This window comes from Miscanthus floridulus, chromosome 10, assembly GCF_019320115.1.
Source record: "Miscanthus floridulus cultivar M001 chromosome 10, ASM1932011v1, whole genome shotgun sequence".
In the NCBI taxonomy this organism is placed as follows: domain Eukaryota; kingdom Viridiplantae; phylum Streptophyta; class Magnoliopsida; order Poales; family Poaceae; genus Miscanthus; species Miscanthus floridulus.
This window is the reverse complement of record NC_089589.1, coordinates 43,064,706-43,078,868: the sequence shown is the minus strand read 5'-3', so window position 1 is coordinate 43,078,868 and position 14,163 is coordinate 43,064,706. Positions and strand designations below refer to the sequence as shown.

Genomic DNA, 14,163 nt, shown 5'->3' with positions numbered 1-14,163 from the left:
CGGTGGGACCCCACAATCGTCATGGCGGTTCACAACAACGACAACATCCTTTTGGTACGTTATGAAGACCTACCTAACAAAGATAAGGATACCATCAACAAAGCTACAGAAGAATTTCAGAAGAACTGTTTGTTGTCCTACACCAAAACACGTGACATCACAATTATTCAGAAATTTCCACTACCAAGAGTTCTACTACACGGGCAGACAGATACGGTCGAAGCTAAAGACAAGCGTTTCTTTACGGAAGCCATAGACAAGTCTGTTCGTGATGCCATATCAAGCCGCAATGAAGCTTTCATTGACGCATTTCACAATGCCATGAAAGAGGCGATTCATGGAATTCCAGTTGGTCAGGTTGGATCGACTTGTTATAATGTTCTAGATCTGTCAACTCTTTGGTCACTTTCTATACTAACAGTTGGCACCATCCATGGGAAAGATGTTGTACGTTCAACACTTTTTGGTCATTGGATGACGCACTTTTCCGCCACCCTCGCCGTGGTGGGCTCAGGCGATATGATTTGCTTCAGCTCGCTGGAGTTTCCCACACTCTCACCTGTTGGGATGTGGGTTCCACCCATCTTTGAGCCATCCTAGGCCTTCCTCTTTGGAAGCCTAGAATTTGTTGTCGACCGGCTCGGCGTACTACACCTCCGCGAGGAGGCTCACATTCCGGCACCCATCGGAGGGGTGCCCTCCATCGACTCCGGGATGCATGACTTCAACAACATGGCATCTGCGCTTCATTCTGAGCAAACTCTCTGCTCAAACCCCACTGTATGTAATATGCGTACTATTATTTACTCTTTATTTACTATCTCCCACCGATCATCTAGAGGGACCGTATCGCCCACGCCACAAACACCATACGATCAGTTCCCCTATAGCCTCGTGTCCTCCGCAGATGCATATGCTCGGGGGCTCTAAAGGATGCTGATGCCATCCCCCCTCGCATCCGAATTTGTGGGAATGGCAGGCTATGCTCCTACCACTTTCCACAAACCCCGGACAACAAGGGCGAGAGCGATGGTTCCAGCATCGGCGATGTGGCACCCCGCCACCGTCCGTCCTAGGAGTGCGCTATGGCAGACACTCTAGGATAGCCATCGGTGGTTGTGGAGTCTGCGCAAACTCGAACCCCTCTGGACCCGTGTGTAGGGGCAAATGCATGTCGAGGAATTATGACAACGGCGGCAGAACCAGTCGATGCTTGCGTCGGCGTAGTCGGTACAACACGTTGCGCCCCATGCGCATGGCCCGATAGGTGGCGCCTGGGGTCATGCCTGTCTGGTCCAACATGACATCATGAACGAGGGGAACGATCTCCTACAATTCGCTCGGGCTAGCCAGAACATCACTGCTACGGCAATGCTTCTACGCGGCGTTCCCAAGCCTGTCGACCCCTGGGAGTGGGCAGTCTATCGGAACCTCTGGGTTCTAGTAGAAGCCACCACCGTTTAATAGGCGGATAGCTCCACATCGTGACTCTGACATGTGCCCTCTCTCCCCACCAGGGGAACTAGGACGCGCTAGACGGATCACTCCATTCGCTCGCCGCTACAGCCATTAGGCACAGCTCAGGAGGCGGCAACCGCACCACGGTCTGACCTGGCGCCTGCTCCACACCGACCGCCGGTACACGAGTGGCCCGATCCACACCAGGACGCTCGTAGCATCATCACCAACCGGCATCGGGCCTAACACGATGATGTCCACCATGCGGCGGCAGGTGACATGCATCCCGACTGACCATCGAGGGGAGCGGTGAAATGCGCCCTAGGCGCGGTCACCGGCCAGACGACCAGAGTCCTAGCCCTGAGGGCCCGGGACCATGGGCCTTTAGCCGGTGCATCCGGAAAGCACCATTCTCATAGCGTTTCCGACCACCCACCAACATCACCAAATACACCAGGGAGACAAACCCAGGCATTTGGCTCGAAGACTTCCGGCTCGCCTGCCGGGCCGAAGGAGTGGATGATGACTATTTCATCATTTAGTATCTTCCCATTTGCGTGGGGGAACATGTTCAAGCATGGCTTGAATTCCTCCCGCACGACAACATCCGTGACTGGGCGAACCTCAAGAGGGTCTTCGTCAAAAATTTCTAGGGGACGTATGTCCGCCCTAGAAACTTCTGGGACCTTAAGAGCTGCCAGTAGGAGCCCAGCGAGTCCCTATGGGATTACATCCGTAGGTTCTTCCAACGATACAACTCCCTCCTTGATGTCATCGACGTAGATGTCATCAGCGCATTCCTCTCTGGGATGAACTGCGAGTCCCTAATCCACAAGCTTGGCTGCCTGAAACCCTGTACCACCTATGACCTGCTTGATGTCGCCACTAACCATGCCTCTGGTGAGGAGGCGGTTGGAGCGGTCTTCAGTGGACGCCGGGACAAAGGCAAAACCAAGACGAGGGCCCCTCCACACAGAGGGGCAAGAAGAACAAAAAGGAACGACGCCGATCGGACAACACCACGATGGTTGCCGTGGCTGATCGCATGGGCAAGCAGCCCCAATAGGGGCTACCTGACCACTTCAACAAACTCATGGATAGTCTGTGCACCAACCACGCCTACCCCATCAAACTCCTCTACAAGGACTGCGATCTCCTAAAACATTTCCTCCAACAGGCCGGCGGGCCAAAGGAGGGAGACGGCAAAGAGGTGGCAGCCAAGAAAGGAGGCGCGGTAGGCAAGGACGGAGACAGCTTCCCTAAACCTGAGGAGTGCATCATGATCTTCAGCGGGTCCGACACCACCTAGACAAAACGCCAACACAAGGTGCGCTACAGGGAGGCATGCGCCACCAAGACGGCCGTCCCCTCCTTCATCAGCTGGTCAGAATCTCCGATCACCTTCAATCAGAGGGACCATCCCTCCCACGTCACAAGACCAGGACGCTACCCACTCATCATCGACCCTGTCGTTCACAAGAAGCGCCTCATCAAGGTGCTGATGGACAGAGGCAGCGGCTTCAACATCCTCTACATCGACACCCTCGATGCCATGTGCATTCTCTGGTCGAAACTCCGCCTGGCGTGTTCTCTCTTCCACTGGGTGATCCCAAGAGCACGGGCATACCCACTTGGACATATCGATTTGCCCGTCACCTTTGGCAAACGAGCCAACTTTCACTCGGAGGTCCTCACCTTCGAAGTGGTGGACTTTCTAGGGTCCTACCACGCTATCTTGGGGCATCCATGCTACACCAAATTCATGGCGATCCCCAACTACACCTACCTCAAGCTAAAGATGCCGGGACCAAACGACGTCATCACTATAAGTAGTGCCTTCTCGCATGCCTTCACATGCGACTGCGAGCATTTCGAGCTTGCCACCATGGTCATCAACTCGTTCGAGCTCCCATGGCTCAAGGAGTCGTCAACCCCAATAGTCTCAGACTACAACAAACTGACCTCCTCGATGGCCTTTCGCCTGCTCGTGGAAACCAAGGCGGTGGGTGTCGACCCCACCGACCCAACCAAGACGGTGTGGATCGAGACCCAGCTCCTAGCCAAATAGGAATGCGAGCTCGTTGACTTCCTATGCGCCACTCATGATGTCTTCGCATGGCAGCCTTCTAACATGCCGAGCATACCACGGGAGGTTGCCGAGCACGCATTGCACCTCATCCCAGGCTCGAAGCCCACCAAGCAGTGCCCACGCCGCTTCGACGACGAGAGACGTAGGGCAATAGGTGAAGAGATCGCCAAACTCCTGGCAGCTAGATTCATTAGAGAAGTATTCCACTCTGACTGGCTTACCAATCCTGTTCTTGTTAAAAAGAAGACCGGGAAGTGGAGAATGTGCGTTGATTATACTAGCCTCAACAAAGCGTGTCCAAAGGATCACTTTCCTTTGCCGTGCATAGACCAGATAGTCGACTCCACCTTGGGTTGCGAGATCCTCTCCTTTCTGGATGCCTACTCACGCTATCACCAGATCGCGATGAAAGAATCCGATCAGCTCGCAACCTTGTTCATCACACCGTATGGTTCATACTGCTACGTGACCATGCCTTTCGGCCTGAAGAACGCCAGCACCACCTACCAAAGGTGCATGCAACAATGCTTCACCGACCAAATCGACCCACTCAACCAGCCTGATCAAGCTGAGCAGCCGAAACCAACAATTGCCATCTATGTTGATGACATAGTGGTCAAAACAGCTCAAGCTTGCGACCTGATCGCAAACTTGGCCGTGACATTCGCAAACCTCCAAAGGTTCAACATCAAGCTGAATCCTAAAAAATGTGTTTTTAGGGTTTCGAAGGGGAAGCTGCTTGGATACATCATGTTCGAGAATGGCATCGAGGCCAACCCCGAAAAAATCACGGCCATCTCCAACATGGGCCCCATCCGTAATGTCAAGGGCGTACAAAGGCTCACTGGCTGTCTGGCTGCCCTGAGCCGCTTCATCTCCTGGCTCGGCGAATGGGGGATGCCACTCTACAAGCTCCTCAAAAAGATGGACGCCTTCGTTTAGACTGAGGAAGCCTAGCAGGCTCTAGAAAGCCTCAAAGCATCCTTGACGTCTGCCCCAATCCTCATCGCTCCCCAACCAGGAGAACCCCTCCTCCTTTACGTCGCGGCAAGCAACCATGTGGTGAGTGCCATCCTGGTCGTTGAAAGGGAGGAGCCGAGACACCAGCTCAAGGTAAAACGACCCATATACTTCATTGGGCCGATACCCCTAGGTGCAGAAACTCCTATACGCCATGCTAATGGCAACCAGGAAGCTCCAGCACTACTTCACCGACCATGTAGTTGCGGTCGTCACTTCATACCCACTTGGAGACATCATTCGTAGCCATAATGCCGTAGGGCAAATCTCCAAGTGGGCACTCGAACTCATGGGCCATGACATCAGGTATACCCCTTGTACCACTATTAAGTCTCAAGCTCTCATAGATTTTGTCGCCGAATGGACGAAGGTCCAGCTACCGACCCCGGACGTCACCCACGAGTACTGGACAATGAACTTCGATGGGTCCGTAATGGCGCCCGGCTTGTGGTCTAGAATGGTTATGATCTCCCCAGATGGGAGTAGATTCCGCTATGCCAAACACCTCCATTTTTTAGCCTCAAACAATGCCACGGAATATGAGGCCCTCATCAACAGACTACGCATCGCCATCGAGCTCGGCGCTACGCGACTCTACGTTCGCGGCAACTTGGAGTTAGTCATTGATTAAGTCATGAAGGAATCCTCCTACAAAAGCCCCCTCATGGTAGCATACTACTAGGAGGTGCATAATCTCGAGGACAAATTCTAGGGGATCGAGCTGCACCATGTCCCCTAAAAGGACAACGATGCCACCGATTTTCTCGCAAAATTGGCCGCTAGGAGAGACCCGTCCCCAAGCGGGATCTTCATCAACAACCTCCATGAGCCATCCACTCGTGTCCTAGAAGGACCGACCCAGACTCACCCCGACACCAGGCCAGCACTCGAGGGCTCCAACCCCGGTGCCAAGCCAACGCTCAAGGGCTCCAATCCCAGTACCTCCAGGACGGCGTCACCCGCCGACGTCGCTGTATTGGCACTCGATCAAACCAACTGGCGAGCGCTGCTACTCGCCTACCTCCTCGAGGAGGTTCTCCCACCCAAAAGGACCAAAGCCCAATGGATCGCTTGACGCGCCAAGACCTTCATCGCGCTCGGTGATGAGCTCTACAAATGGAGTTTGTCAGGAGTGCTCATGAAGTGCATCCCCACCGACCAAGGGAAGCAGCTCCTCCTCGAGGTCCATGCCAGGATTTGTGGACATCACATAGCCCCAAGGTCGCTGGTCGGAAAAGCCTTTCGCTAAGGTTTTTACTAGCCCACCGTGCTACGAGATGCAGAGGAGGTCATCCGCAGATGTGAAGGATGCCAGTTCGACGCTCGGCAAACACATTTGCCGGCATAGGAGCTCCAAACCATCCCCATCACCTGGCCATTCGTGGTCTAGGGCCTCGACATGGTGGGACCCCTTAAAAAGGGCCTAGGCGGCTTCACTCACCTACTCGTAGCAGTCGACAAGTTCACCAAGTGGATAGAGGCCAAGCCCATCACCAACATCCGCTCAGAAGAGGCGGTCAAATTCTTCCTCGACATTATCTACCGGTTTGGCGTTCTTAACTATATCATCATTGACCACGGAACCAACTTCACCAAAAAGAAGTTCCTAGACTTTAGTGATGGATACAACATCAAGATCGACTGGGCCTCGGCCGGACATCCATGAACCAACGGTCAGGTCGAGCGTGCCAATGGCATGTTCCTCCAAGGACTCAAGTCACGCATCTTCAACAGACTCAACAAATATGTCGGATGATGGGTGGTAGAGGTCTCAGCAATTCTCTAGAGCCTAAGAATGACCCCAAACTGATCCACAGGGTTCACACCCTTCCTCCTGGCTTACGGAGCTAAGGTAGTGCTACCCTCCGACCTCGACCACGGTGCCCCAAGAGTGAAGGCTTTCGACCATGACCGAGCCGCGGAGGCTCAGCAAGACGCAATCGACCTGCTCGAGGAAGCTTGCGAGATGACCGTCATCCGCCCCGCTCGCTATCAACAAACTCTCTGCAGGTACCACAAAAGAAAGATCAGGGGGAGAATCCTTGAAGTTGGCGGCCTCATACTCTGGAGGACCCAATCAACAAAGTAAAAACACAAACTCTCTCCACCATGGGAAGGACCCTATATGGTGATCGAAGTAATCCGACTGGGCACCTATCGACTGGAGGACGACAACGGCAACGCTCTCACCAACACTTGGAACATTGAATAGCTACGTCGTTTCCCCCTAAAATTTGGTCTTACAGCTTTTTTAGTCAACACTTGCTCCTGAAAAACACCCCGGCTCCTGGAACAGTTTCAGCCCAGGTTGCTCGAGGGCTACATAAGGGTATAATACCGAATATTACCTCTCTTTTTTATTGTCACGTGGTAAACAAATTTGTCCCCGAATGGAAGCGCATTCCTTTTCCTTTGAATGTCCTACATAACTTTGTTCTTACTCCTAACTGAATGCACCCCGCCACGACCTGTAGTTATGAGCAGCCGAGCCCCGCGGGCCATGCCCAGGTTCTTAAAAAAGCTATAGCCTATGGAACTAACGGCAGGTGTGAAAAAGAAAGGAGAAAAACAATAGCAATGCCAAGATAAAAACAAGGAACAGATAGTGATTCTATCACAAAGAACAGGACTAATGTGTTCATTGATACAAAAACTATTCACACAGGGGCTCACCCACGAACTCAACTATTACAGTTTTTGCTAAAAAACTACTTCCATTCCAAATACTACTATGGCCACTCGACGACATCGCATGACGCCAAAGGAAAACAACACTCGCCGCCGAACATAACCACCGCTACAGGGGCCCTTGCCTGGTTCCGCTCTCGACTTCGGCGAGCACAACGGGTACCTCAAGGGACCCACCCAGTTCCGTTCCCTTGACTTCAGCGAGCGCAATGGGTACCTTAAAGGCACCACACCCATAGATGCTCAACAGAAGAGCATGGGGCTTTGAACCTTCTCATGCTGTCGAGGATACTCCTAGGCAGGGACGCCGCCACCAAAGTATGGCCACCATGGCTAGAAGAGATCTCATCAAACTTTATGAACTGGCCAACCTGAGTAGCTTCCCCTCCACCAGCACGACCCTAGGCAACTTCCCCTCCGCATATGGCTCCATCCCGAAGAAGGCCTCATAGACAAATCCAGCACGCCACCCCCTTTGGCGGAAGCCACCCCTTCTCAGGCAACGATGGCCAACACCGCCCCGGGTAGCCTCTAGCTTGACATCACACTCCGAATTCACAAAAGGATCTATAAGTCCTCCCCCTCGCTTACCATCTCTCTCACTTAGGAACCACCATGGCATACAGGCACTCTTAGTGAGGATGAAGGAGGAGAGGCAATAGTTGGAGAACAGGCAAAGGACTATGATGGAGAGCCCTCTCCCTCCCCCTATTTAAGGAAGAAACATGGTAGCCGAAGAGGGGCAAAAGATTGAAGCGAAAAACTCTCTCCCTTCCCCCATTCAATGCAGGTGGGAAACGATGGGACACACCCTGACTAATGGGACGCATGCTGGCCGATGGAACGATGCCAGGTCAGACGAAATGCCACCTGGTGAGGCAAAAAGTGGCCTAGGTATGGCCCACCACTATCACACGACCAGGCACAAAAACCAAAATGTCACCACATAGGCAGCTCTCTGCTTCCCCAGGATAGACCTGGAAAAACCCCAAAATAGGATCTCCACTGGGAGAGACCATCAGGCCCCCTGAGTCGATCGAATCGCTCAGGATAAACACTAAGAGACAGGTAAGGAGCAAAGGGACACCCTATATAGGCCATGTCGACTCTGTCATAAACGACGAGCACAAGTCCCGGTCAGACATTTTCGACTGGAGCTCTCCAAACCCCATCACTCGAGTCATCAAGGTAAAAACTACCAGCCCCCTCTATTTCTTTATAATCATTTCATACATCCAGATGCACATTCATTCCATACGCCTATGCCTCTCGGACGATTCGGCCCCTGAACCACCCGGGGCTTAGAAACTAAGCATCGCACATGCAGCGAAATGCATCACAATGCTCTGTGTTGCGTCATGAAGTGGCGGTTGCCTCATTCAACATGAGCAACCAACAGAGCCAGGGGAGAAAAACACAGATGAGCCCTGTGCAGCCCTCACCTAGTCTGGCAGATAGGGTCATCTTAACCTTCTCATTCGATTCTAAACCTCTCACCAAGCCCACAGAATCTCCATCGAGGGGAGGCCATTAGGTCACCCGAGTCGGTCTCCAAAACAACCCAGGCATCTGCCGGGTTACATGTAAAGGAGTAGTGGAATGTGACAAGAGGGCTATGCCGACCCCATCACGAACGATAGACCCGGATTCCACTTGATCATACCCATTAGTGAACTCACCGAGTGCGTCACTCGAGCCCGAGCGATCGAGACAAATGACAAAACTCAGCCCTCCGGTTGTGAGGAGCCAAGGATGGGGTAACGCACACAACTCACATCGACCCCTACTAAGGCCCAACGGGGCTTGGGGGCTCAAGACACAAAAAGCCTGGGTTTGCGACCCCGAACTCGCCCCTTCCGACTGCGCTCCAAACACCTGGGTTTGCGACCCTAATCTCACCCCTTCCAGCTATGCTCCAACTATGCTCCAAACACCTAGGTTTGCGACCCCGATCTCGCCCCATCTGGCTACGCTCCAACTATGCTCCAAACGCCTAGGTTTGCGACCCCGATCTCACCCCATCCGGCTATGCTCCGACTGCGCTCCAAAAACTACCTAGGTCTGCGACCCCGATCTCGCCCCATCAGGATCCGCGAGCACCGCCCTGTCACTTCGCCTAATCCCTAAACTAACAAACTAACTGTCTTGGCTGCACGGGCTGCACCAAGGCTAGGATCCGCGAGCACCGCCTTATCGCCTCGCCTGATTCCTAAAACTAATGAACTAACTATTTCATCCAATCCCATGGCGCGCACCGACGCCAGGATCCATGAGCTTCGCCTCATCCGATCCCCATGCCTAAAACCACCTCGGCTACACAATGACACCTTGGTTGACAAAACTCCATCTCAAACAAAAAAAAACACGCACACACGCCCGCTACTAAACACCCCTAGACGGTTCTGCCCGAACCACCCGAGGGCTCAGGGGCTACACCCACGGGTGCGCTCACGCGCACCCGCCGACCAAACTGAAACCTCCCCCACTGACAAACACAAACCCCCCCAGATAGTTCTGCCTAAACCACCCATGGGCTCGGGGGCTACACCCGCGGGTGCGCTCGCGCGCACCCGCCGTCAAGATAAAAATTCCCCAGACAATTCTGCCTGAATCGCCCGGGGCTCAAGAGCTCTTGTCGGGTTCATAAACCCAGGGTACCTCGAGGACCGGCTTCCACACCAAGGCTTGGCCCAAGCAGACAGCACGCAACTCATGGGCTAGCCCAAGAATCTAAAACAACAGACCGAAGGGGCGTTCCTGTCACCGACCGGAAGGACTAGAACGAAGAGGAACAACGCCTACTCATCGACTACTTTAGCTCACCTCTCCGACTGGGGCACTCACTTTGGACTCCAGCCACCTCCGGATGGCCTCTCCGATCAGAAGGCCTAGCCCAAACACTACTTCTGACTCTGACCCCGCACTCTTCGACTGAGGATACACCCAACCCTTGCTCACCGTCCTTCTCCGACTAGCACGATCAGAGCCGACTGAGATCAACCGACCAGGGATGCCCGCTCGGTAGGGATCAGGAGACATACAGAGAAAAGCAAGGCAAGGCTCACAAGTCAAAACCATGGTACCAGGGACCATACCCTGCATGGAACAGTATTCCATAACCAGCCTAACACAAACAGTATTGTAGGCGCTGACATTTCCCTCTACAGTGTTGTGGGCGCCATTGACTCCCATATGATAGGTCCTCCCACATGCCTCTGGGCATCGATAATGTTGTGGGCGCTGAGATTTACCATACCGAGTGCACATGGTGAAACTCCTCACATGCTTCTGGGCATCAATAGTATATGCAGGTATCAACATCTGCCATACCCAAACAAGACGACAGACCTCCCATGTGCATCTGACATCCAATAGTATTGTAGGCGCCTACCATCATCCTATACCCATCGGCGTGGGCAACAAGGCTTAGAAGCATTCGTACTCTCTCCCTCTCACTTTTAAGGCCATCCCCTTCATCTATAAAAGGGGATGCACTCTCTCCCAAAAAACAGAGTCCTTTTAGTTAATCGACATCGATCAAGTTCACTAGCTCACAACCATAGAACCACCGGGTTCAGACCTCAAGCACATGCTTGAACATTTAGCTCATAGCATAGCTCCTGTCGCTCTCGGCCCTTCCGACCAGAGCCGACCGGACCTCTTGCACACCCCATCTTTCTCCTTCTCGTTTGTAACCCCACTGCAGGCTTCGAGCACCTGGGCTTAGGAATAAAGTCACCGACCGACTCAAACTGGACGTAGGGCATGTTGCCTGAACTAGTATAAACCCTATGTCATTGAGTGCTAGGCCTCCTCCGATCACAACATACAACAAAACTATAAATATTCACTAGTTGGTCACTTTCTGTACCGACAACGCTGGTATGTAGCCCTAGTGTTCTTCAGACCGAATGGCATGGTGACATAGCAAAACAATCCAAAGGGGGTGATGAAAGATGTCATGAGCTGGTCAGACTCTTTCATCGTGATTTGATGGTATCCAGAGTATGCATCAAGGAAGTAGAGGGTTTCGCACCCCGAGGTAGAGTCAACTATTTGGTCTATGCGTGGCAAAGGAAATAGATCCTTTCGGCATGCTTTGTTGAGACTCATGTAGTCAACACACATCCTCCGTTTCCCACTCTTGTTTTGTACAAGAACAAGATTGGCTAACCACTCTGGGTGGTATACTTCCTTGATGAATCCGGCTGCCAAAAGCTTTGTGATCTCCTCGTCGATGGTCCTGCGTTTCCCCTCGTCGAAGCGACGTAGCCGTTGTTTCACTGGCTTGGAGCCTGGGCAGATTTTCAAGGCATGCTCGGCAACTTCCCTCAGAATGCCTAGCTTATCCAAGGGTTTCCATGCAAAGATGTCTTTGTTAGTGTGATGGAAGCCGACGAGATCACTTTCCTATTTGGAGGAAAGCGTGGTACCAATGCGCACCATTTTGCTCTCGGTGCTCCTGGGGTCAACTAGGACCTTCTTGGAGCCCTCCACTAGCTCAAAGGACCTGGTCGCCTGCTTGGGGTCGGGTGCTTCTTCGGCGACCTCCTTCTTGAGAGCCGTGAGCTCTATGGAGGCGACGATTGCTGCGGTGTGATCACAACACTCGACTTTCCACTCATAGGCACGCCGAAAGGAGGTGCTTATGGTGATGACCCTGCCTGGGCCCGGCATCTTCATCTCGAGGTAGGTGTATTTTGGGATGGCCATGGACTTTGCGTAGCAGGGTCATCCTAGGATGGCGTGGTAGGTTCTGTGGAACCTAACCACTTCGAAGGTGAGGGTCTTTGTCCTATTGTTGGATGGACCCCCGAAGGTGATGGGCAGATCAACTTGCCCAAGTGGCAAGGCTTGCTTTCTAGGTACGATGCTATGGAAAGGTACTCTAGTCAGCCAGACGCACGCTGGGTCGATGCCCATGGCATCGAGCGTCTCAGCGTACATGATGATGAGGTCGCTGCCCCCATCCATCAGTACCTTGGTGAGCCACTTTGTACCGATGATCAGGTCGACTATGAGTGGATATCTCCCTAGTTGTAGGATGCTCTCTATGTGGTTAGTCCAGTCAAAGGTTATGGCAAACTCTAACCACCGAAGGAAGGCAGGTGTGGCCAATTCAGTCATATAGACCTTGCGGCGTGCGACCTTATGGCGGCACTTGGAGTCGTAGGCCACCAACCCTCCAAAGATCATGAGGTAGCCATCCAGCGTTGGAAAGCCACCATCTTTCCCCTCGGCGTCGTCTATGGTCAGGTCAGGGTCCTTCCCATGCTCCCCTTTGTTCGAGCCTCTGAACAAGAACCGCTTCATGAGGCCGCAGTCCTTGTACATGTGCTTAATGGGAAAGGCATGGTTCGGGCATGGTCCCTCGAGCAGTTTCTCGAAATGGTTCAAAGTGCCCTCCATGGGATTTCAACCACCCCTGTGGACTGCAGCGGCAATGAGAGAGCCCTCATGCAAAAGCTTGTTCTTCTTCTTGGCGAGATGATTGGAGGCGCCTTCGCCAGCGTCGTCGTCCCGTCTCGCCTTGCCTTTGAGGCGGTCAAAGATCACTCCAATCGCTTCTTCGCCCGAGGCATGGCTGGTGGCGATGTCTAGGATTTCCTTGGTGGTTTGTGGGACCTTGCGTCCTAGCTTGTGAACCAGAGACTCATACGTGGTCCCGGATTGGAAAGCTCCTATGACATCGGCGTTGGTGACGTTAGGTTGCTCATTGCACTATCGGGAGAAACACCGGATGTACCCACAGAGGGTCTCACCGGCCTTCTATTGATAGTTCTTGAGGTCCCATGGGTTCCCATGGTGCTTGTATGTGCCCTAGAAGTTCCCCATGAAGATCTCCTTTAGGTCCACCCAACTCTGGATTCTGTTGGACGGTAGGTGTTCCAACCATGTTCATGCCAAATCAGTCAAGAACAATGGAAGGTTGCGGATAATGAAATCATCATTATACGCACCACTGGCTTGGCAGGTAAGCCAATAATCCTCGAGCCATAGTCTGGGGTTCGTCTCCCTAGAGTACTTCAGGATGTTGGTTGGTGGTCGGTATCTTGATGGGAAGGCAGCATTGAGGATGTGTCAATCGAAGGCCTGAGGCCCCGGTAGGCCAGGGCTTGGGCTTCGGTCCTCACCGCTATCATAGTGTTCACCACGGCAAGGGTGATAGCCATGGCTAGCTCCCTCTCTCGGGTCATCGTGGGTATGCCTGTGAGCATCAAGGGTGTCGCATGCATCATGGTTACAGCCGAGATGCTGATGCACCAGGATCGCGACATGCTGCCTGTCGCCTTGTGGTGCCTGGTGGACCGATGCATCCCTGCCGGGGTGCTCAGAGAGCATGCATTGGCTAGCATCGAGCTCGCATCACCGAGATAATGAGCTCTTGGCCTACTACGCCATCGCACACTCGAGCAGCATGCGAATCTCTCGATGGGCCTAGCGATCCTCGGGTGTCGCGGCCTCTGGAAGACCATGGAGCAAGGCCATCGCGGCGGCAATGTTCTGGCTTGACTGAACAAAGCAAGGGAGGGTTTCATCATCTGCGATGATCCTTCAGTTCATGTCATGGGCCATGGTGCATGCGCGCCCGCTGTCTCCATGGTGCTCGATCTCCCGATCGAGCTACGCGCACTCCTGCTTGAGCTAGAGTCATGCTTCCTTAAGCTCTTGGTTTTGGGCTTTTAGCTGCTCCACCCGCATGCGTGGTGGGGCTGTTGTCTCCCCCTCAGCCTCGTCATTGAGGTCATTTGTTGGGGTAGCTTCCTCCTCATGGATGCTTTCAACATGTCCCTCAGGGGTACCGGTCATGAAGCATTCGCGAGAGGGGTGATGACACCCCCTGCTAGAGTTAGAGCTAGAGGGTGACTCTGGCTCCTCTATGAGGAGGTCAGGGAAAGACTCTATGA

At 53.2% G+C, this 14,163-nt stretch overlaps 2 protein-coding genes across 2 annotated transcripts; one reads left to right on the top strand and one right to left on the bottom strand.

Annotated features, from left to right (window-relative positions):
• Positions 1-2,959: 2,959 nt before the first annotated feature.
• Positions 2,960-3,526, top strand: LOC136488497 (uncharacterized). The gene has a single exon (XM_066485417.1). The coding sequence runs from the start codon at positions 2,960-2,962 to the stop codon at positions 3,524-3,526; it is 567 nt and encodes a 188-aa protein (XP_066341514.1).
• An 8,139-nt stretch (positions 3,527-11,665) lies between these two features.
• LOC136488496 (uncharacterized) lies at positions 11,666-11,968 on the bottom strand. The gene has a single exon (XM_066485416.1). The coding sequence runs from the start codon at positions 11,966-11,968 to the stop codon at positions 11,666-11,668; it is 303 nt and encodes a 100-aa protein (XP_066341513.1).
• Positions 11,969-14,163: the final 2,195 nt, after the last annotated feature.

What these genes read in the sequence shown, in the direction of transcription:
- LOC136488496 (XM_066485416.1), bottom strand. Translation starts at nt 11,968, where the DNA reads ATGGCCATCCCAAAATACACCTACCTCGAGATGAAGATGCCGGGCCCA.
- LOC136488497 (XM_066485417.1), top strand. Translation starts at nt 2,960, where the DNA reads ATGGACAGAGGCAGCGGCTTCAACATCCTCTACATCGACACCCTCGAT.